The 24,927-nt window shown below is 41.1% G+C and overlaps 1 protein-coding gene across 1 annotated transcript in view; it reads right to left on the bottom strand.

Annotated features, from left to right (window-relative positions):
• Nucleotides 1-6,161: 6,161 nt before the first annotated feature.
• The window catches only part of ntrk2a (neurotrophic tyrosine kinase, receptor, type 2a), a 240,298-nt gene continuing 221,532 nt past the window's right edge, over nt 6,162-24,927 (bottom strand). The window contains exons 16-17 of the mRNA XM_078567962.1: nt 7,494-7,652; nt 6,162-6,716 (exon numbers count right to left, since the gene is read on the bottom strand). Of these exons, the coding sequence (XP_078424088.1) occupies nt 6,531-6,716; nt 7,494-7,652 (345 nt within the window). The 3' untranslated portion in view covers nt 6,162-6,530. The remainder of the gene's footprint in view (nt 6,717-7,493; nt 7,653-24,927) is intronic.

Genomic DNA, 24,927 nt, shown 5'->3' with positions numbered 1-24,927 from the left:
ATTCAAGGAACGGATCTATCAGTTTGATTTTATGTAGAAGAAGTGAAGAAGGGATTGATGGCTGAAAACACAGACTTAGGAAGTTATTTGATAATTAACCAGTTTTGAGGCAATCACTGGTTTGCGAATTGTGACTTTGAACATTTTGATTGTTTGGTTTTCTGCTTTTTCTGTATAAAGAAAGAACTTGAATTTACATATCACCTTTCATAACCCTAATTAATTTCAGAGCCAGCAAATTACTTTCTGGTGTGCACTCACTGTTGTTTTGGAGGCAAATATGAAGCTAATATGTATACAGCAAGGGCTTACAAACAGCAGTAATATAAATGACGAGGTTATCTATCATTTATGGCGATATTTGAGGCAGAAATTTAGCCAGGGCACTGGGAAAAGTTATCCTTTCTTCTCTCAATAACATCGCAAGATATTTATATCTAACTGAACAGGCAGACAGCACCTTAATTTAACATCCCAATTAAAACGTGGCAGCTTTGAGAATATAGCACTCCCTTACTAATGCATTGCAGTGTCAGTGCAGGTATGCATTTAAATCTTGGAATAGACTTTATACCCACAACTTCCTGATTCAGAGGAAAGAATGAGCCTAGCTGACACAATTCCTTTATAGATAATTTTTCCCAGTGTCATGTTCATCACAGGCATGGTGATATTGCAAATTTCAAAGTTATATTCTAAAAAGTGAACACAAATTTGTTAAGATGGCTGTAGCATACCATATGACTTTTGGCATTGAAAGTGTAGACAGTAATCTCCAGCCAATTCCTGATTAAATATGGACCTGAGTGAAGGCAACTCACAGCCACTTGTGAAATTCAACCCATTTTAATGTTTGAGGATGAGTCAAAACTTACAGAGAGTGGGGTTGCAGGCAACTTGTCTCCATGCTTCACCATGGACAAAAGAGACCTCTAAACACAATGGCTGTTAGTTGAGTGTGAAATGGATCCCATCGAAACTTTCATTGTATTGTGATGGCCCCTCATCCAAACTCTAAAAGTTTGTCAAACTCTTGAAGAATGAAAAGCCACAACATAGGATATTTATTGGCTTAACACACCACCTTTTTTGGAAAAGGACTTTGGACTTGTAACATGTCACATAGGTAAGACATTTATGTTTGCTGCCTGCTTTTAAGAATAACAGCAGAAGCTGTTCAGGGACAGAGAGTCCAGCGGAAAGCCATCGAGCCAGCTGCAGTCAACTAAGCAGCCAAGGGAATAAACAACAATACCTGAAAGTGGGACCAGGACTCTCCCCAACCTGTTCCAACTTCAAGTTGACCTGAGAACCAACCTCCTGACAAATATCTATAAGAAACCTTGCAGCTTACTGAGAATCATCTGCTCTACAAGACCCTTACTCCAGCCAAACCATCAGCTCAGCTCATCTAAGAAATTATAAGCCTGCCCTGGAAGAGACTTAAATAATCCCAAATTGTAGTTGTATTGTTTTCTTTCTTTATCTGTGTTTATATTATGTGTGAGTGATAGTGTGTGTAATTCAAGTGTGTGAGACGTCGCATTTTTAAAGCTGTGGGGCAGGTGTGGATAATAAATAACCTTATTTATTTTTAAATTCACAAAATCTTTCTGCTGGAATCATTTATATTGAGGCAACCACTCTAAGGGTAAGAAGATACACAGACCTTACAAATAAGAACACTTTGATCACAGGAAATAAGAAAATGCATAAATTCTGTCCATGACACCAGTGTTGATTTATTCACAGTTAACCAATGTCTGATTGATAACAGGTAATTGGTCCATTAAGCCCACTGTGATTTTCATAAATGGACAAGTGGACTAGAAATTTCCTCTGGGGTTCTGTTGATCAGCCATTGTAACTACAGTGGAAACTCAGTGGTGATCCTTTAGAGGTATGATACAATGCTACTGAGGATGCACTTTCAAGTGTGAACATCTTTGAAAACTGTGTCATGACAGATGCATTTAAGACACTGGGCTTAAATCCTATATCAATCATTTTAAAGCTGTTTCATGCAAGCGGTATATCAAGAAATAAAAGCAAAAGATGCTGGAAATATCCAGCAGGGCTGGCAACATCTGTAGTGGAAAAAAAAGAGTTAATCTTTCAGGTCAGCGATCTGTTGTCAGAACTGACCGTACTCAAGAGATGTAACAGTTTTTAAGTAAGCAAGTAGTCTCAGTTCTGATAAAGGGTCACTGACTCAAAACATTAGCTCTGTTTCTCACTCTGCTGATGCTGGCAGGCTTCCTGAGTATTTTCTGCATTTTCTGTTTTTATTTCAGATTTCCAGCATTTGTAGCACTTTGCCCCTGTATATCATGAAATTAGAATTAATTTAAATGTTCAAATACAATAACCGGTGCATGAGATCTGCCAGTTCATACACCAGTTTTAATGTCTGGCACTGGCGTTTACACCAAGCATGCATTAGTTGGCAGGTGCTTATTATAACATCTATATATCTGTATAGCCTTTGCTCTAAATTTATTCATATTAAAACAGCACAAAACATATGTTTCTGATGGCAATGTTTATTGTAAGACAGAATTTTTCCATTGAATTTGTTGTATCACAAGAAACTTTCCATTTCAATTTGAGAAACTGGTCACATTTCAACATACAAATATATAACACAGGTACTTAGGCATCATCTAAAAATCAGCCAACTGCTACACAGACCATTCAAGAAATAAATGTGTACAACAGACTGTAACAGAAAAAAAGGCAAAGGTTCCAGCTAAAAGACACCGTGAGGCCAATTTGTCCAGCAGGTTGCTCAAAACCAAATACGTTAAACCTTTAAAGTGATTTTTGTGGAATTAGTGATCCTGCTAGCCCCACAAAAATCCACCTACCAAGGTCCTCCCTTGGGATCACCTTCCCCCACTGTCACTCACTATCTGCAACAGCGGAGCATTGTGCTGAATCTGCTGGATTTTCAGCCCTTGTTGACTATAATGGAGGCGAGGCCCAAGTGTGAGAATTGGCAGGACTTCTGAGCAAGCTAGGTGGCTTGCCCTTCTGGTTTCCCCTCCATGGAATCAGAAACATGATGACAAACTAGCCCCTGCAAATCTTAATCTCAACATCTGTGCAGTTTTTGTGAAAGACACAGAACACAGAAATGTCATCAGAGGTTTTTTTTTCTCTTTTTTAGGAGACACTGAAAAATATAATTAACCAGAAAAAAAAGAAAAGAGAGAAAAATATATTAAATATCAAGCTGAATTTAAAAAAAAAACACTAGGTCACAGTTTCAGTTCCAAGAGGTTGGAAAATTTGTCTTTGTAGACTAGGACACAAAAATCTCTGCCTTCCCAATGCTGTAGAAGTGACAAGTGATTTCAACTGAAGGGGGGGGTTGGCTTGTTGACATTGGCAAGACAATCACTACCACTAAGAAATGTATTAAAGTCACAAAATCAAGCTGAAATATCCATTGACCTTTGAACTGTCAAAAACTATGCTGATACCATGATCAAAAAATGAAGCTGACCCACATTGGGCTTGTGTTTGGCCTGATTGGAAACTATTCCCAATAATGTAATGTTAAATGAAATGAGCTGTACTTCAATTATTTAGTATGTCCTTTGATGTTGCTTGTGCTTTCTCACCCCATCAAAAATGCAACGCGCAAGGAGTCAGTTGCTCATTAACAGATAGAATATAATCACAGCACAAGACTTTTAATACAATGTGAACATAGCTAAAGATTTCTCCAGGCTCTGGTGACAGTAGTGTTCGTTTTATCAGAAACAACCCCTCTTTCAGTGCCTCGGTCCAACTATTGCTAACACATTAATCTCTCTAAAATGTTAAAATTGGTTAATGTCAGGCATGGCACATGTCAGCAATGAGCCTAAAGCAGTGTTACACCATGGATGCGTTGCACTTCAACATCTACAGAATTCACAAAAAAATGTTTCATAGAAGTTATGTCAGTTGTTGATTTATTTCAAACCTCTTAGGACAAACATATGTCACATTTAATGCCCACAAAAGTATTTGAGTCTTCATCAGCAAATAATCAATTTTGAGGACTTTTCTTCATCAGTTATTATGTTCATATCCATTACCTTTTACAAAAGGACTTGTCAGCAGATAGAGCAGTGTAAGAAAAAGCTGTGATTTTATCAGTTTAACAGCCAATATCATATATTTTTGATTGGTATCAACAACTTAAACGTCCAGAAGTTTTGAACCTTAAAGAAAGATCCACTTGCTGAGTTCAATGTTATGATGCGGTAGGCTGAGATTTACAAAATACTTAGTAAGTTCTTGCTCTTTGTACACCTGCACTAATATTGCAATGCAGTATAATTCTGTTGGTATGCCTAAAAGTAGATGGAAGATCATAGGAACAAGGGAGCATTGGAACTTAGGAACGGGTGTAGGCCATTTAGCCCCTCTAAGAGGTTCCCCCATTCAAATAGAGCATGGCCAATCCCTACCTCAACTCTATTTACCTGTTTTTGCTTCATATTCCTTGATACCATGGCCTAAAAAAAATCCTTTAATCCCAGATCGCTTGGTGGATCATCCTGAGAATGTCTAAAGCAGTATCTGTTATGCTACCCTGCATAGCCAGGGGGTATAAATTCATTTTTATATCTCTCTGAAGTACTGTAGCTCTGGTAGTTAAGAATTCAGTTTAATGAATCTGTCAAACCTCAAGTGAATAGCAGGACATAATGAAAAATAACCTCTGCCATTTATATACAACTCAGAATTCTTTTGCTAATTAACAGCCATTTGAACCCCACTTAAGGAAGCAAAACAATTAAATGCAGTTATGCTTTAATTAATAAATTATGTAAAAAATAAAAAATTGTAAATAAACTAAAGGTATTAAATTATTAAATATTTGGCCATAAAATTTAAAAAATTGAATGGATATCCTATACAGATCTCCTCAAGTTTTTTGATAAAATAGGAGAACAGACAAATCCTAAGAGCAATCCATGCTTTGTTGCTGTTACAAGTTACAGCTGTGCTCCCTCACAGAGGGGGTATGCTTTTAAAAGGAGAAAACGTTAGGTTTTAACAGACCAAGTGCTCACTTTAATCTGAACTTGTCAAACAGATATGAAATCTAACCTAGGGTTCCCCAGCATTACCAGGTAACTGAGAGTTATATGTCAACAAGCTGGACATGAGCCATCGACCATGCATCTTGTACTGCAATGCACCCATGCTCTATCTGTCAGAATATTATTAGAGAGAAAAAAAATTAAGCAAGCAAAGGATGCTGAGAATGGAGATACCATAGCAACATAGCTAGGTTAGGTTTTATGTGATGGCTATCATATGTTAATTATAGGATCACTTCTGTCTACCCTAGGGACTTAATTTCACTGTCTCTTTGCAGATTATATGATCTTTATAAATTTGTCCATATTTCTGCATTTCTATCATCTCATCGTACTGCTAAAGCATAAGGCCATTTCCTGCAGCTAATGGCCTCCAATAGGGTTTCTAATTAAATATATGTAACACCATTATGGATAACATCCTACATCTAAAAGGTGTACAAGATATGAGCGATATTTTGTACATACATTATGGTATTAGGATCATGCACAATTATATTTCACTCACATACCGAAGGGGAAAAATGCTTTAGGGTAAGTACATTTTTAGATGATTTGCCTAGACAACTACAAGTGCTGTGTTATTAAAGTCAATCACCTTCAGTATTTGACCCTGAAATTAATACTAAACATTATAACCCGCTCCAGCCTGAAGCTCAGATAGCCTGTCTGGAGACTGCATTCATATAATTAAAGTCACACATTGTTTTAGATGCCCGGTTCACAGCGAATTGTTGTATTGCACTTGCTTCTTTGTGAGACATGTTATTCAATGCAAAAAAAAATACAGAGAAAGCAAGAAGCCACAAAAAGTTTCTGTATAATGGGCTTGAATGAAGTAGCTAAATAATACCATGTTTTCAATGTCAGTTTTAGAGAGTCCACTGGCAAACTTGAAGCCTATTAAATTATCAATATGCAGTAAATCATGACATAATGCCTTCCTTCGCTGAATTAAAAATGTTTTCCATATATATTTATATTTCCTCAGTCTCAGCTAAGATTTTGGTTCATGGCATGTGGAGTATACGTAGCTGAATCAATTGTTTTCCTTTCTTTGTGTTGCAGCTGGGTGTTTGTGATTCATAGTCATCTGTTCTTCCCTTTTTTCATCCAAATCAAAGGCAAATCACTAAGAATCTTTGTTAATTGCAGTGAGAAATTTTGACTGTCTTCAGCAGAATAATCAGTTAGATTAAGGCCTGCGTCAAGGCAGAGTTGCAAATGAGTAAAAGCCAGATCAATTTGAGTGAGAATGGTGAAACTCAAAGTCAATAACATGTCTACAGAAGGAGAAGTTTTGTCATATTTTGCCCTTTAAAGCTTCTCCTCATTGCGATTAATACTGTCAGGGATCAGAGCATGTTTCTTCGTAATGCAGCAACAATCTCGCACACACACGCACGCCTACAATTGTGAAAGTGGTGCTTAGCCAAGAATATCCAGATAGACCGGGGAGGCCTTTGCCAATGTCTGGAGGAGACTGTGAATTTCCTTGATGTTGAGCCTCATGTGTGGTTCACGCTGCCAGCAACCGAGCATCAGGTCATATACCTCTTTTGGGCAGGTCCGAGGCCGTTGCAGCACACGGCCTTGTGTGATGCATTCGATAACCTGGTGAAAAAATCAAAGAAAACAGGATTAGCAGCAGCTTCACCTTTAGAATTTAACTGATAAATAACTTAATGCCATCTCTGGGTAAAATTGTTCCATTTGTTTTGTATTTTTGCCTCCTTTAATTTCAATGCCAGACCAGGTGCCTGTAACTTAGAGGCTGGGTATAATGCCTGTTCCTGGTTTGCCTACAATAACCTCTTTAGTCAGTCTCCAAGAGTGCCAGGGAGTGCCCACCTCTCCAATTTTCCCTCTTCCCTAATTGTGGATGCTGTAGTGTCTGCCTAATAGCTGCCTTTCTGACTAAGCCTGGATAAAGCACTGAGCAAATGTTAATTAAACTAGCAACAATCCCTGCTCTGTGGCACCGTAATGCTTGGTGTTACAGCACCATCTGTTTAATTCTTTTTCCCTTCACGCTGCATACATTCATTTAGCTCTCCTACTCCTCGGTCCTCACTATTACCCAAAAGGCCCAAGAAATCAAAGTAAATGTTGTGGCCTGATTAAGATCATTAGATAGTTGGTCTATCTACATGGTTCATTGCACTTACATTCAAAAAGAAAATTATGGAGTAGATTCAAAGCTAGGAGAATATCTTGAAGACTTCTAATGCCACTCAAAAGGAAACTAGCAATAGCATTATTTCCAATTATTACAATCAGTAAAATCCAGGTAACATATGAGTTAAGCGAAACACTGTATTCTCTCCCACAAACAACTGTACTGCAATGGCTATTATCCTTTGACTATAGTTTATAAAATCCTCTACAAACCTCATTGTTTGACAGCTGGTACCAGGGTTGCTTTCCGTAGGTAAAGATCTCCCATAACACCACCCCCAAACTCCAGACATCGCTTTCAGTGGTGAATCTCCTGTACATAATGCTCTCAGGAGGCATCCAACGAATGGGGAGCATTGTATGACCACCAACCTGAAAAGGAAGAAAATGAAGTGTCAATATATCTGAATGGAAGAATTGCAATGGAGAAGTAAAACAGAGCTTGGAAATATAGTAGTGTGGTAGGCAAAAAGACAATATGCATACCACAGTTAAGACATACTATAAATGGGTATGAGACTGAACTGAGGCTGAAGTTTATAGCGAGAGAAACAGAGTTGTTTCGAGTTCAATATGACTCCTGTTTGGAACCTTGATTTCTGAAGAAGAGTCATATTGAACTTGAAACATTAACTCCGTTTCTTTCTCTCCGCAGATGCTGCCAGAACTGCTGAGATTTTCCAACGCTTTCTGCTTTTATTTCAGAACTCCAGCATCCGCAGCATTTTGCTTTTATTTATACAATGTTTGTCCAATTTTAGTCATTCGGGCTATGACTCACACACTTGATTTAAAAATGTGGCCTGTTTTGATCTATCCCACTCTTAAAAATAAACACAGCTCTTTTTGTTTAAATGGGTTTTGTGACATATCTCAATTCTTTTGATCAGAAATCTCACTCCTGATTTTCTTCCAATCTTAACAACCCTGCAAAATACTGTTTTGTTGAAGCAATTGACTATGCAAAGGCATTTATTTTATTAATAATTTGCTTTTTGCTCAACTGTGCAAGTTCTTCTGCATTGCTGGAAACACCAGCCTTTCAATATTAAAATGAACCAGGATTTTTTTTAATATTGCATGGATCAAAGTTCACACAGCCAAACTACATTTGTGGAAATTACCATCTGGCATCTGTATCTTAGCAACAGTGACAGCCAGAGTTACTATTTTATCTGGATTACTGAAATACTTCAAAAATGGACAAACGTTAATAGTTTATTCTTATTGCCTAAAACAAATGTATTTGTTAATGATATGGATGTGGAATAAGCATATTACTTAATATGCTGCAGTTATTTTGTTGCAGTAGAAGTGCAGTAGAAATCTTCACAGCCTCCTGCTAACAACCTGCTCGCACAACTCAACATTATGAGCAGGCTCAACAGCATTCCGTACTACATATATTGGGGCTACTTTTAATTTTTATTTTGCTCCACAAACAGGCAATAGGAATAAAGGAAATCAGTTCCAAACTGACAGTATTGACAGTGAACTTATACTGATGCCACCAAGTTTTTGTTTTTCTAAAAATCTTACTATTAGTTCAATACTCAAGCCAATCTCTGCAGCAACAATAACAATGCTCAATTGATTCACTGAAACATGTTCCCAATGATCTGTAGTTAAATAAAAACAAGTATCTCTCTTTGATATGTGATTATAAAACATATCAGGGTAATCTTATGAATTTGCACTCCCATTGCAATACTTTGCCTACCAGAAGCACAAAGTGGAAGTTTGGGTGCATGGTCCCAATAATTTCCCTCATTATTAATCTGCTGTAACAGTTGGACAAAGATGGCTGATTTTCCTCAGCTTCAAGACCAGCAAACACTCAATCCCTGGGCACAACGCAAAGAAGAAAGGAGCAGAGATTATGAGAGTATGCGCACTTCTGTGTTGCTCTGGAAATGTTTTCCAGAGGTGAGATGGAATGTTTGCACCTAGAGCAAATGCGGTCTCCCATTGTATGTTCAGGGGTGAAGGCCTGTTTCTGTACAGCAGTCAAAAGGTCTTGCAGCCAGCCACCTTGACCATTGTTCCTGGCCTGAGAGGTTGGATTTATGCCCATATTTCCAGGCACAAGGCCTCATTAATGGGCAGACTTATTCCAAGGATATGTTGGACCCATAATAATGGCATGATCCATAATCAGTTTAGATCAGGCAGAGTACATTTTGCGGTTCTCTCAACTGACATGTGCCCAAGGAAGAGAAATTTGACCCCAGGATTCTTGCAACAGAATCACCACCACGCTAAAAGCCTAAAGGCCCTGCACTTGCACAGAATGACTTTTAGAACTGTGAATCCAGCACAGGTTTCACTATCTATAAAAAGACATTTATTGAGCTAACAAAATAAATCAAAATGTTACCAAAGACTTGTAATTTAAATATTGTTGTCAGTTAATGAAGGGATGTTTGGTGATCATCTACAAACTTGCTCAACTACAATAACCATAACATTACCCAGTGTCTACTTCATGTCCTTAACTTGAAGGTGGCCTTGCTCTAGAATTATAGGAAATCTTTTTAAACTAAAGCATAAGTGTTTCCACATGCTTATACTTCCTCCTTCTAGAGGATGTTCACCAACATCCAGCTTTCAGGTGTCATGTCAGAAAGTTTTGGATTACCAGGTTCTCCATGATGACCACAGACACTGCTTTGTTACTGATGGGCAAGAGGGATGATTATTACCAGCTTCAGTCAGATGACACCATTTTCGATCCACCAACAAAAACCTCCTTTTAATGCCTTGGCTGGAATTGAGTAAGTAATCCTAAAAGTCAAAGTAATCACCTCCATTTAGTTGTCAAGAAGTGAATTACTTGAACTAGAGACAGCTATTTGAGTTTTACGCCATTACAAACTGGGATGACTCCAGTATTGTGCAAATGATTGACTGACACCTAATTCCAAGTAAACAAATATCACAATTTAAACAGAGATACTGCGAGACAATCAAAATTGATTCTTCTTTATCGTCACTGTAAGAAGACAAAATGTGAGATCCCACAATTCTCTTTCATTCTATTGACCAACATTTATGTACATTCAGCAGGAACTCATATATAGCAATAGCCTTGAGCCTTCAGAGAGTGATTAATTGTCAAATGGTTCAAGCCTCATTAAAAATTAAAGTCCAGCTCTCAGCACTGTTTGTTATTTATATGCCAGCCTGGTTTCAGCAGTTTTTGTTGCCTAAAATATTAATGACTGTCGTTTAATCTCATAGAAATTACTCTTTTAGTATCAGCTGCATCAGTAATCTTCATTGCACCACTCCCCTTCCAACAACCAGCACAACCAATATCGCTACCCAGTTTTGCTGTGGCAGTGAGAATTGAGAACTTTCTCCCAGTTGGTCAAAAGTTGTTGTTTTGGTTCCATTACCCTTGCTGACTTGGAGAAACAGGGCTGCCCGCCCAATGCCAATCATCTGCCTTACTGAAGTTTGCAGAAAGCAGTGTTTTGTTGGATTCTGCTAACTTTAGCAGTTTCTGCTCTATATTTTTATTTTACCTTTGTCTGTGAACCAATACTGAAAGTAGATAGGAATGATGATTGCCGGGTTGCAAATGGCTGCAGATTCACTTTGAAGTAGTGCCAGGAAGTGATTTGATTATATCGAGCGTATCTAAGTTTGGCTGCTGGTGAATGACCGCAGCTTGGCTGATAGCATCGAATAAATCTACAGTTTTGTTGGGAATGGAACACATGATATGTACTAAGTGTCATCATAAGCAATATCAGGCAATCGCTAAATTCCTTATTTGCAGCAGTTTAATTGAGTTGAGAAAATAAATTTCCAGTTAAGGAAACACAGCATCTCCAACCTAATTTATCCTTGTTATAAGTAACTGTCTCTACTCATAATGACTGCAAATGTTTGAGAATTACTCTAGGGCTATACATGAGTGTCAGATGGTGATGCTGCGGCTGTTTAAATACCACATTGTTCAATGTCAGGTCACTAATGTAATGTCTTGGGAACAAGTTACAGTATCAGTTCCAAGTTTCACATAGTTCATACACTGGCTTTAGCAATTTAGGAAGTCATGTCAGAGGGAAAAGTTGTTTAAGGGTTATATCTTCAAGATGTGTGCTTTGTAGGTATCTGAATAATATTCCAACAGTCACCATTGAGAAGTGACATTAGAAATCTGTGTTATAGAGATGAATGCTTGGGGTCGAGGTCATGAGATTTGGGTACAGGGAAAGACAAAATCCGTAACTTTTTCAGCAGGATAAAGCAGCCCTCTTGATTGGCACCACATCCACAAACATTCATTCCTTCCACCACCGACACACAGTAGCCACAGTGTTACCATCTACAAGATGCACTGCAGGAATTTACCAAGGCCCCTTAGACAGCACTTTCCAAACCCACAGCCACTACCATCTAGAAGGACAAGGACAGCAGATAGATGGGAACACCACCACCTAGAAGTTCCCCTCCAAGCCACTCAACATCCTGACTTGTAAATATATCGCCATCCCTTCACTGTCGCTGGGTTAAAATCCTGGAACTCCCTTCCTAACAGCACTGTGGGTGTACCTACACCACATGGACTGCAGCGGTTCAAGAAGGCAGCTCACCATCACCTTCTCAAGGGCAACTAGGGATGGACAATAAATGCTGGCCTAGCCAGCGAAGCCCACATCCCGTGAATGAATTAAAATAAGGTAAGTAGATCCATAGCTCTTGTGCAATGGCGGCATCCCTGCCTCTGAGCCAAAAGCTCCAGGCTCCAGTCCCATCTGAAGACTTGATGGCCATAGAAGGTGTGTTCATAATGCAGTCAAACAGGTTGATTGTCAACCTGCAAATCCTTCCAACATGCCTGTGCAAGGTGGTAAGAGAGACTCGTGGTCAGCCATGCTTGATGTGGAGTGGCGCCACTCTGGCTTCAGGCTAGTGACCTGTTCCAGGTGAAACAAGCTACAGAAAGCATGTAGCAAAAACAGAAAATGCTGGAAAAACTCAACAGGTCTAGCAGCATTTGTGGAGAGAGAAACAGAGTTAATGTTTCGAGTCTGTATGACCCGTCCTCAGAGCGGTCATACGGACTCGAAACATTAACTCTGTTTCTCTCTCTACAGATGCTGCTAGGCCTGCTGATTTTTTCCAGCATTTTCTGTTTTTGCTTCAGATTTCCAGCATCTGCAGTATTTTGCTCTTACAGAAAGCACGTGCTTTATCTTCCTCGTGTATCTCTAGGTGTGGGAAGTCTTCTAAGTCAAAGTATTTCTGTTGCTGTGATTAAAAGCAGGGCCATGCAGGTGGGACCCTCAGCCACATTTTACCAGCAGCAGCCAATTTGGAGGCTGCTGTGGGGACGCCTCCCAGAGTTTGGGCCTGCAGCTCAGAAGCACCACTGATAGAGGTGGCCACTGCTGAGGCTGCGGAAAGACGAGAAGGGCACCTCAGCATGGAGACACCCGTGAAGGCAAGGTAAGATTTTTTACTTGCCGTGCAGGGCCAGGCAGAAAAATCCAGTGATTGGGGTGGGAGGAAGGGGGTTGTATTGGTAAAATGGTAAAATGGTACCATTGCCACGTGGGCGGCCACTGCCATTGCGGACTGGAACTGGCCATTAATTGGGCACTTAATTGGCTTGATTGATCACCCGACTGGTAGCTGTGCCACTGAGGTTCCTGCTGGTGGTAATATCCCATGGTGGCAGGAAGACGTTGGGCTCCCCTCCCAACGCCTCCTGCTGCCATATTATGAGACCTCACACCTCCCAGCTCATCTCCAGAGATAGTAAAATCCAGCCCAAAGACTAATCATAACAATACAATCCAGTACAGGAGATCCTTGCACTGGCAGAATTTGAACACCTCTATCTCCCACCATCACTAAGATAAAGGGGATGAGATGGATGCATCTATTATGTTGCTTCTACTTCTGCCTCACTTCTCCTGACCATCAAAAGTGCTAGAGGACATGGTCCATAGCTACCACTAAGGAATAGGGTAGCGTATCTGCCAAGACTGCCAAACAACACATTCGTGTGCCCGAGCATGAAAATTCATTTCTATCATAAAACCACCAAGAACACAGATATACAACTACTATTATACTATTAGAGGGAAAGGTTACATATGTAGAGGCTACAAAAAAAATCACTTTGAATCTGATGGCAGACCTTGAAGAAACTGTATAAATTATATGTTGATAAATGGAAAGCATAGCTGATTTGATTCTGGCCAGAGACAGCAAACAGTCAACCTGCCAGTTAGTCATAAAGTAGGGAGACTTATGGCTTATGGTTTATGATGGTGTTACAAAATATATTTTGTCCCTTGAGTACATACTCTACAACGTTGCGGACAAGGCAAACATGGTGCCACACATGCACGGGGAATGTTTTGCCTTTCTGTGAATGAGCAACACTCCTTTAATTAAAGAAAATAAATAAGCCAATTAGTTCAAATTTAATTAAGAAAAATTAATTTAACATGAATTCTGATCACTTTAAATTGGTAATTTGGTCTGATCCTAATCCCTGACATACGCGCAGGTTCGCTACCAGTGAGGCTCATTTTAAAATAGCACCAAATATTAACACGACATTAAGTGTCATTCTTCGTTGCTACATGTTTGTTGTGGAGAATCACTTACAAATTTTTAGTGTGTCCATCGATATCCTTCATCTCTAGAAGTACTGCAACATAAATAAGAGTAGAAGAGCCGAAATGCTGAAATGGTCTTCGCCAGCACTTAACGGCTTGGACGGTGGAAGTAGACTGTACATTGGGTTAATCTTGCACAAGAGAGGATAGCAAACATTTCCACACATTTGCAAAGCACAAAACCAATCCCAAACAGTGAACATATATTCATTGTTTTCAGCAACTTGGGGAAATCTCACAATTCTTGGGACTGCAACACATTGGTGGCAACTTTCATGTCGTTACTGTCTTGTTTATGCTTTAAAATGAGACAGGAGTGGAACCAAATTCAAGCAGCTGGTTGTCACACTGCAGGGGGTTTTGTGGTGCAGTGTAGTGTCCCTACCTCTGGGCCAGACGTTTTGGGTACAAGTCCTACTTCAGGTCTTGATGGCCACAGAAGATGCATTTATAATGTGGCCAAACAGGTTGTTTATCAGCCTGTAAATCCTTCCAATATACCTGATGGCAGGTGGGAAGAGCAGGACTTTCCTGGTCAGCCACACTGCAGAAGACAATGGCAAATCACTGCAATACTTTGCCAAGTATAACCATGGGCTCGTCCAATGGAAAGTCCATGCTTGTCAATGCCCTCTTGGAGCATGGTACCTGGAGGAGAAGCTTGTCACACCAACTTACCATTGTATCATTGTTGTCTTGATTTGCTGATCTATGATTGGCAGGAGGACCTGCATGCTGGTGCCTAGAACCCTGATCAGAAGCAGGTGGGAGCCTCATACATGCATGGAAAACAGGCGAACATAGATAAGACCTTAAAGCCATTTTCATCTCTGTCTGCCTGACTTCTGCCAGTTCCCACATCTGCTCACTTATAACCTTGGGCAGTACAAGTCAGCAGGCAGCCAATTTCAGCAATAAATAAGGAGATTCTCAGCTCTTTTCAGGGAAAGCTAGGTGGAACTTATGGAGACATTTTATGGCAGTAGCTTGTAGGTTTTGAATATTTGAAATGTTACGTACTTGGTGGTGTAGGACAGTTCTGGGGTCATGATGGCTGCTGTTTCTTTGTATTTCTGATGCTAAATGCAGTTTCCTTTAAAGGTGCTGCTGCAAGTCATTGCAATCACCAACATACCTGAGTAACTGCCTTCAGAATCGGTGAGCACCGACTGGGAGCACATTTTGTGCTGGCTGTTTGTCGAGCACATTGTAATGAGGTCCAGGAACAAGGCTGATTAGATCCCATACTAATCCCTCTGGGCAGTCATTGCGAATTCCCCACCCAACACCCATCTGATCAATGTAAAGCAAAAATCTGCTCCATCATTGTCCAGAATATCCTTGGGGTGAGGGTATCCATAACACTCTTCTAGTGATAAGAACAAAAATGTTGAAAAATATATATCATTTTTTTCAAAAATATCTGTTCTACAAATGGCTTCAAGGAGCTGAAGAGTATTACAAAAATTATAAACAAGAAGAGGCCATTTAGTTCAAAAGACCTGTGCCTTTTTTGATGAATCTCATTCTCACCATTATTTTCAACATATCCCTGAATCCTTTCTTTCTTCATATACATAACTAATTGCCTTTTGAACTCATATAAATTATTTGAAGATTGATTCTACAAGTCTATTATCCTTTATGTAAAAATATTTCCATCTTGTTATTTCTATCTTCCCAATGTTTAATGTGTGTCCCTTGGTGTTCAATAGTGAACATTTTGTCTGCATTTGTTAATCTACTTTGTAATTTTGAATATTTCAATTAAGCCTCCTCAAAGTGTCCTGTTTTTGAAAGAATATAAAACTTTCTTCAGAATCTAAGTTCCTAATAAGAAAAAATTGGGATGAGGCTGTGATTTGCTGTTCAATTGCAAAAACAAATGTTACCTTAATTGTGAGAAGAATTAACATCAAAGAAGAAAATTTGATGAGTCCCTATTCTCCAGACATCAATTGACCTTTTGCCCTTTATATCTATTCAACTGACACTTGTGTAAGAGCCATGGAAAATTATTCTCAATTCATCAATAATGCTCTTGTCCTGTATTTAATAAACATTATGAATGCAGAGGATCTCAGGAGTGGAAAAAAAAATTATCTGCTTATTTACTGCAGTGTCAGATTCCAGTTAGCGATTCTGGGCTTTAAGCCATTTTGTGCTGAAATCATTACTTAAAGCTTCAGTTTTCATGAAAACAATCTTTCACATGCAATGAATGTAAAACTGGTGTAGGTCACCCTACTTCGAGGTGAGGTTTCTGCACCCTGCCAATAAAAACAATTAGTCATCAAGAAATTTTTTGGAGAATTTTTTGTTGGGTGTTTCCCTTCATCTCTGCCTTCTGAGCACACTTTTAGCCTCAAAAGGATTGAGTCTCAAAGAGTCATTGTCACCTCAAAAGAAAGCTTTTGGGAATGTATAATTTTTGGAACTGCCTGGAAGATGCTGCTCCAAAAGCTCTGCTTAAAGTTTTGCATGCTGGTCATAATATTAGGTTTGCATTACAATGTAAGCTTTTGCAATGCATCCAGGTAAATCTAAACAAATCATAATGAGACGAGTTTAGCATCAATAATGCTGCTTCATGGATTAAATCATTACACACTCTTCTGTTCATAAATCTGATGCAATACAAATAGGACACTCAGCCTTCTGCTTTTATTTTGTTGGACTTGAACACGTAAGTTCATAGAGCAGTTCTTTAAGTACCACTTTAAATATAATATATAAACTAACATGTAGGTAATCATGTAGCAGAATTAACAACCACATTAACAATAGTCTCACTGAAAACTGATAGCCAGTGTTAAAGTAAAATGTTAACATATATTAATTAATTCCTTCAAAAGTGGTCAGTGATGCTACAGGAATTGTTTAAAGCCGTGGTATAAAAAGAAGTCATTAATGGCTGCAGAATTGATTTAGGGTGGGGGTGATTGTATGAAAAATATGCGCTGTATTTTCAATTGCCGGTAGGAGTGGGAACAGATGTGGGTGAGATTTGAAAATTGCATTCAAGGCACTGGATCCTGCCGTCTACGGAAGTATTTTTACAAAAAGGATAAGAGACTTGTAGAATTAATCTTCAAATAATTTAAATGAGCTCAATATGATGAAGAGCAGGTTTCCCATTCCCTCCTTATGGAATATGTTAAGCGGCCTGTCTGGAACAAAATGGTATTTTAAATCTTTTTTCTGGGCAAAGCTGAAAAGTCTGGTGCACTTTAGTGCAAGCTATCAGTGTCACCATGGGGCAAAAGGAAGTTCATTTCCATCTTTGTTTTTTTGTGAAATTTGAGGGGTCAACTAGTGTTGGATCTTGTGCTGTGCCTCAACTTGGCATCCATGGCCACTTTGTGCTGGCCCTTTCATGAACTGCCAGCTCTCCTCGGCAAGGCAGCGGCAGTCCCCAAAATAGCTGCCGCCTGCCTTTGTTGCTAGTGCCAAACAGGCAGCTCCTGCCTCCCAAAGGTGCTTGGATGCTGCCCAATCAGCCCATTTACAAATAAAAATAGCGTCATGAGAGCAACACAGTTCAGGCACGGGGTCGGCACCTGGAATTCATCCGGTGTCAGGTTCCAGACCCCACTTTGAAAATTCAGTCTATGGTCTTCAGCAGCTCCTACCCTATTCCCTGCCCAGCCATTTGTGAATAGAATAGATGTCTGGGGGAAGTAGATGGAAGGTTGTGAGTGAAGCAAGTGGCAGCAAAGCAAGTGGGAGAGGAGGGTCTGGGGTTATGTGAATAAGTCAAAGGGGAAAAGGTAGAGATAGTATAGATATTGAGGATGTAATAGGAAAGGAATGGGAACTGGGAAGGTGAAGGGGTAGGGGATGTGATAGGAACAAGGGGATGATGGAGTGAGAAGGTGGCATTTAGATATGTAGGTAAGGGGCCTAATACCTGCTTCAACAATGCAACATGAGTTTGTTCTGAGACACTCAGTGCTGATGGTTTTGAGACAAATGAATGCTAAATATTGAATGCAATAATTAAAAAAAGACAAGTATTTACCATCGCCATCCTCATGACCACAAGTCCCAGACCCAAGATCCCCAAGCTCTGCCCATCAGGCCCAAACATTGAGCACCTACCTCCTTCAGCAGTACATACCTTCTTTATGATGAGGTCCAAGGCCCAATATCCATGCTTCATCGAATGTCGGCGTTTATGAGCAGGGGCATAATGCTGCACTGGGAGGCGGCAGTGGAGATTGCCCTAACGTGGCACTCCCAAGTTAACTTTATATAGGCAGTTTATTTCTTTAGAATGCTGTGCGACTTGGAGGGGATCTTGGAGGTCAGGGAGTCCTGGCACATTTTCTTCAGAACAAGGGCTTTACATGCCATGAGATTGCATCCATGGCCATGACTTATTTTCTGGAGTCGCAGTCATTTGCTTTTTTGAGGTAGCACTCTGGCTTCCACCAGGTGGTTTGACTAGAGAGGGTGCAGTGATTGGCTATGGCAGATTGCATTGGCTTACTTCTGTGTAGTGAATCAGTTACCACAGTGCTGGATGCAGAAGGTCAATAATCCAAAAGCACATTGCATGAGATATGGTCTAGAGCTAAAATCTGTCGCTCCACCCAGCACAGTCATAATTTATGACATCATCAAAATTGATTTGAATAATTGCCTTTGTAGCTCACTAACAATCCACCTAATTTTTGTACCAAAAAATCTGACCATGTTTGTACCTTCCCATAAGCAACAAATTCTAACAAAAAACAATGATGAAATGAATAATGAAGGTTGTTCATCATTAATAGTACACTATTTGAACTGTTAGATAACTTGCAGTGAATCAGATTTATGGCTTGTTTATCAAGGGGGAGGAGTTACTTTGACCCAAGATGACCCAAGCTAATTAAAAACAAAAAACTGCGGATGCTGGAAATCGAAAACAAAAACAGAATTACCTGGAAAAACTCAGCAGGTCTGGCAGCATCGGCGGAGAAGAAAAGAGTTGACGTTTCGAGTGTTCTGTTGAAGGGTCATGAGGACTCGAAACGTCAACTCTTTTCTTCTCCGCCGATGCTGCCAGACCTGCTGAGTTTTTCCAAGCTAATTAAGCTCAGTCCCAGTGCAAACAACTCAATTTATTGACCTAGAGTCTACCAACTAAAAGTATGGCTCGGCAACAAAATATACTGCCTTGTGCAAAATGGACTTATTGGGAGGAGGATTTCATCCAGTTTACCAGTGGGGGAAGGGGGAATCTGAGGAATGAAAGTTGACATTTTTGCCTGTAATGTGCTTTCGCTTCCTAAGGAAGGAAACAAATTAGCAGCAGTGCTCAAAAGTAGAATTCCATTACATTTTTGAGCTTCACTGATACTTCCACATTTGACAAAGCGAAATAAAGAACAAATTCTGTAGAATCATGGATTCCTTTATACTGACCTTAATTGGGCGGGCGGGGTGGGGGGGGGAGGGGGGCGGTGCATAACTCACTAATTAACTTTATCAGAATGAGTGATAACTCCTGGAGTGCTATGAGGTTCCTGGGGTGAGAGGATTAAAGAGCATATCACACTGCCCTGCTAATTGTTTGTCACAGTACCCCAAGTCACTGAACTTTTATTTAAAGTTCTATTTTCTGCTAATTTGCTCTTTCAGCTATAGACTGAGCCTTGAGTGTAAGGCTTCTGGAACCAAGCATGAACTTTCCAAAGAATTATACAGACTAAAATTGTTAATTTGTGAATCATAGAATTCTATAGCTAAGAAGATCAAAAGTATTATGATTATTTTGTTTTTTAAATATTATTTTAATTTTGATTTAAGTAATTAAGTTGCATTGCAAACTCTGAACCAATGCCATCTTCTGTTATTTTCCTGTTTACACCATTTTTTGTGCCAAGTCAGAGATATTGTACTTGTAAAGGTGCTCGGTCCTCAGTGGGGGTTTTATTTTCATTTTGAGTTGTTTTTGCGCTTCTTTTAAGTTTTGTGAAGCTCCCAATTTAATTATGCTTTTGTCCATTTCTGCACTCTTAAGCAACTAATTACAAGTTTCCCAAGAATTAAAAGTAAATGGTAATAGATGATGAATCCTTCATTGACGAAGGAAAACAAATACAAGTGGACCTGGAAACTGATTACAGATTTCGCAAGAATGAAGTCATCTTGCTTTTTTTGTCAGCCTGGGAATTTGGCTGCCTTCTTTATTCCTTTGGTCAATGCTCTTTTAGTTTTCTATTCATTCTTAGACTTTCATGTACTCCAGCGTCCCTCTCTGTTCTTATGTAAATTGTAGCATAAGTTGGGTTTATGTTTGTTGATTCATTTTTGGTTTGTTTGATTGCCTATCTTCTTTCTTTGGGCATATTTATCATCTGTAGTCTACAATTTGCTTGTCATAATTGAACATCTGAGTACAATTCACTCTGATTCAATCCCCTTCCTCCACCAATCAGCATTACCTTCTAAAGTTGCGTACATGAATTGCTTCATTGTATGTTTCTTTATGTTTTTTGTGCAATTGACTGGTGAAACACTTTATTTCACTTCATATTTATTATCTGATTCAATTTTTGTTTATGTTTTCTGCATTTTAACACTATTGCTTCTAGGTTCATACTGGCTTTATTACAGCTACATGAAAGATGAAGGGCAGGACAGCTGGTTCATCATGTCTATTGAGGTCTGTTTTCACAGGCCAATCTTTGACTCTACTCAGTTCCCACAGTCTTGGTCCTCAGAAGGACATGATGTAAAATCAACATAGATAACTTTAATGTGGCTAGGTGTACTATGTGGATCACCAATCAGTTGAGGCCTACATGGTAATCCAGGTCGAGATCATGAGTTGGCGCACCTTAGATAATTTTTGACAATTTCTTTGAACAAAATGTCAATGCAGCCTAGTACAAAGGGGCCATTGAGGTTAACTGAACTGGGGGAGTAGGAGCAGTCCACTTTTCAAAAAAATTACTGTTCGCCTGGACACTCTAGTCTTCCCATTGTGCAAGCATATCAAATGAGTTTCCAATGCCCTGGGTGTCTGCCTTTGTCATTCTAATGAGGAGACTTCCTTTGGCCTTTCAAATTTATGGGGTGTTAGTGATGGAGGACCACTGAAAATCCATGCCCATCTGATACCATGTCGTTTACTGTATGCATTAAAGATTATAAATCACTGCAGTATTGTACTGGTACTGTGCCTGAAGATGCAACTGTGAAGATCAAAAACCCTTCTTTCTAAATTAACTTTAACCATTTTTGAAAAGGAAAACAATTAAGCTATAAACAGCTTAAAACAGAAGTGAAATTATGGGTAGTGGAAGTTCAGATAAAGTACAGTTTTGAACAATTCTACAAACATCAAATAATTTAATTAACTAAATTAATTAGTAATCAAAGACCAAGAAACTGATAAAGAAAAGGAAAATAGAATATGAAAATAAACTAGAGAGAAACATAAAAAAAGACTGCGAAAGCTTCTATAGGTATGTAAAAAGGAAAAGATTAGCAAATACAAATGTGGGCCCATTACAGGTAGAGGCAGGAGGAATTATAATAGGAAATAAAGAAATATCAGAGAAATTATACAAATACTTTGGGCGGAATTCTCCCAAAATGAAACTGAGTGCGATGGTGGGCGGTTTTGTCAGCGCCCAGCCCACCGTTCTTAATGGCGGCAACATGAGCCTGATCCTGTGCTTGGAGCCTCATTAATTATGCAGAGGCGCATTTCGCTCCCAATTACCTGGCGGGGCAGGAGCTAATTCGTCCACCCGCTGTCAGCTGGCAGGTTCAAAGGTCTGGGCGCCATATTTAAACACCAGTCCAACACACAATCTCGCTCTCTCCAGCCCACCAGAGATGTCTGCAACCCATAAGAGAAAGGCTGAGAGCCTCAGGATGAAGGCAGCAACCCGCTTCACACACCAGGCCCTCCAGGCCTTAGTCAGAAGGATGCAGGGACAACAGCGTGTGCTCTATCCCAGGGATGGCTGCAGGAAGCACAGCAGCCTCACCTCTCCGGCCTGGGAGGCTGTGGCAGAGCAGGTGAGTGCATGCGCCTGAAGTGCCACCCAGTGCAGGAAGAGGATGAATGATCTCATCCACTCCACCAGGGTAAGTCATCTTTCAACTCCCTCCAATATCAAACTCTCATCATGGCATCATGCACTCAAAGGGCTACTCTCTTCAAGGGTCTCACACAACCATTAGCGGGGGACACAGATCAACACTCGTTCTGTCACTGAGACTTTCACATCACCACCATCCCATCTATCATGTTGCTCACACTCCATCGTCTGGCCCTTCTGGGGAGGGCTCACCACACACAGGGAACCTGCATCTCACCCAAGCTCTGCTCCATCCCTTCTCGTCACATGTCTTTCTTTCTTCTTCATATAGGCCAAGCTGGCGCACAACAGGCGCAAGAGATTGCAGACCGGAGGAGGGACAGCCAACATCCTCATCCTCAGTGAATTCAACGGGGCTGCAGCCGTGCTGGCTGGTCAGGACAGGGATCACTCTTGTGGGGAAGGGGAGATCGGCCTCTCCAACCAATCTAGTGTGGATCACAGCTCTATCACCTCATCATATCCTGACAATCACAGTGAGTCACATGCAGTCTTATATCACTCATGCTCTTTAACTGAAAGTCTCTTTTCTACTTTCTAGGCACAAGCACATTGAGACCCCCAAGCCAGTCCAGCACCAGTGCGAGCCCCCGGACCTCATTCGAAGACGAAGCTCTGGAACAGCCATCACGGCGCTCACACACACCCTCCACCAGCTCAGAGACACACACGTCAGTGGAGCAAAGCTGTAGATTAGGCTTGGCCTCACTTTCTGGGGAACATCTCACTGACACGTCCCCGCGGCTGTCAGGGGCAGGGGCAGCCCAGGTCTCTGGCACTCAGAGACTGCTGGAGACCAGCCACCTGCTCGGTCTGAGTCAGGTGATGAGCCTCTGGAAGCAGCCGCCAAATCTATGCTGGAGATGCAACAACAGGCGGTGGAACATCAGACAGAGATTCGACAGTCACTCAGCAGACTAGAGCCAACGATGGAGGGGTCTGTCCGCGTTCTGTCTGATGTCGTGGCTCTGACATGCAAGCGCCTCGAGGTCATCATGGGAAGGCTGGCAACCACCATGGAGACCTTTCTCCAGCAGTTCTTGCCGGATTTGCACTCGGCCCTGCACTCCATGGCCACACAGTCTGGTGGGCACCATCAAAATGCAGGCGACATGGGGACGAGGCCCCTTGACCTCCCTCCAGGTACACCATCGCCTGCAGGAGTCAGGTCCGGATCCTCGGGCACCCATAGGGAGGATGAGCATCAGTCAGACACCCCAGGGGCCTCACTCCAAGGGTGTGCAGCCGCTCACAGCCCCCTCTGCCTGTGATCCCATCCACTCCAGCTTCTCAGGCTGCTGAGGGCGCTTCTGCCCCTGAACAGCTGACCCTTATCAGACCAGGGCCCCCCAGGCCTCGAGCCACCAGAGAACGTCCACCAAGGTCATCACAGACATCAGGATGTAGCAGTCAGCAGTCCGTCTGCACCTCTGCTGCAGATGTCGGGGCTGCACGCAGGCATAGCAGTTGGGTTAGGAAAGCTAAGAAAAAGTGATATCACTTTTGGGTCACAGGTGAGCTAGACATGTTAATAAATTGCACTTTTGTTAATATATTTGATGGTTAGGTGAACGTTCCTGTCAATTTAAGGCGTTGTGGTTTTGTGCTTTGGAGTCCTCTTATTTTGAGATTTAGCCTTCCTCCCACTCAGTGATAGTGTCCCACTGGGAGATTCACATTCCTGTGATGTATACTCAAATGAACTAATATCCGCGCTCCTTGTGTGATGTCAGGGAAATGTGTTTAAATGTTTATTCGAAGTGTATGATGTAAGCATTTCTCACCCTTCTTCCTCAAAGAACACAACTGAGTGAGGGCACCTCATCAGCATTGATATTCTAGCAGCATTTGTGTCTCCTCAGTGGTAGTGTCAGAAGAAAAGACATGCACAGGAGGAGGAGATCCCTAGGCATGTCCACATCTCAGCTGCAGCAGCGTTTGCATCATTAGTTGGCGGCAAAGGCTTCTAGTCTTCTCCCGCATCGCTCCTGTTCCTAAGTGGACTCCCAGTTCGCAGAGTGAGCTCACTCATAGGGCTCCATGGACCAAAGCAAAGATCATAGCCTGGTGATTCATGAGGCCAGAACATGCAAGTGTGAATGCGGGACTCGTTCTCTCTGCAAGTGGGTGGACATCCCCTGAGATGAAAGAAAATGGCACTGAGGGCTAGGAGAGATATGGCCATATTCCCTTGCTTCACTTTGCTCTTCCTGGGACCTGTCAGTGATAACTTATCATGGGCACGTCTCCCACATCTTCCGTCCTTCATGGTGTGATCGCGCTCATACTGACCCTCAGCTGCCTCCTGAGGGTTCCTGGGCCTCCAGATCTTCATCCCCTGATGAGCTCTCATCCTCCTCCAGGTCATCCTCTGGCAGAGAGTCACTTCTTTGCATTGCCAGATTGTGAAGGGTGCAACACACTGTGATGATGCAGGAAACCCTGTTGGGAGTGTATTGGAGTTAGCCACCTGAGAGGTCCAAGCATCTGAAACACATCTTCAGAAGCCCTATGGTTTGCTCTATGAGGGGCAGTGTGGAGCTGTGAGCAACATTGTGCCTCTGCTCGGATGGACTCTGAGGGTGACGCACTGGTGTCATCAGCCAGCGTTTCAGTGGGTACCCTTTATCCCCAAGCAGCCATCCCTGCAGATGTAATAGTCTCTCGAAAATCTCAGGCACCTGGGAGTGACTCGGGATGTAGGAGTCATGGCAACTCCCAGGGTACTGCGTACAAATGTGCAGTATGTGCTTCCGGTGATCACACACCAGTTGTACATTGATGGAATGATAGCCTTTGCAGTTTATAAACATTAGGTGTTGTGGCCATGGAGCCCATATAGCTACATGGGTGCGGCCTATTGCACCCTGTAATCCTGGGAAGCCTGAGATGGCGGTG

This window comes from Cetorhinus maximus, chromosome 2 (assembly GCF_964194155.1).
Source record: "Cetorhinus maximus chromosome 2, sCetMax3.hap1.1, whole genome shotgun sequence".
Taxonomy (NCBI): Eukaryota; Metazoa; Chordata; class Chondrichthyes; order Lamniformes; family Cetorhinidae; genus Cetorhinus; species Cetorhinus maximus.
The sequence above is the reverse complement of the archived record's forward strand: the minus strand, read 5'-3'. Positions and strand labels throughout refer to the sequence as shown.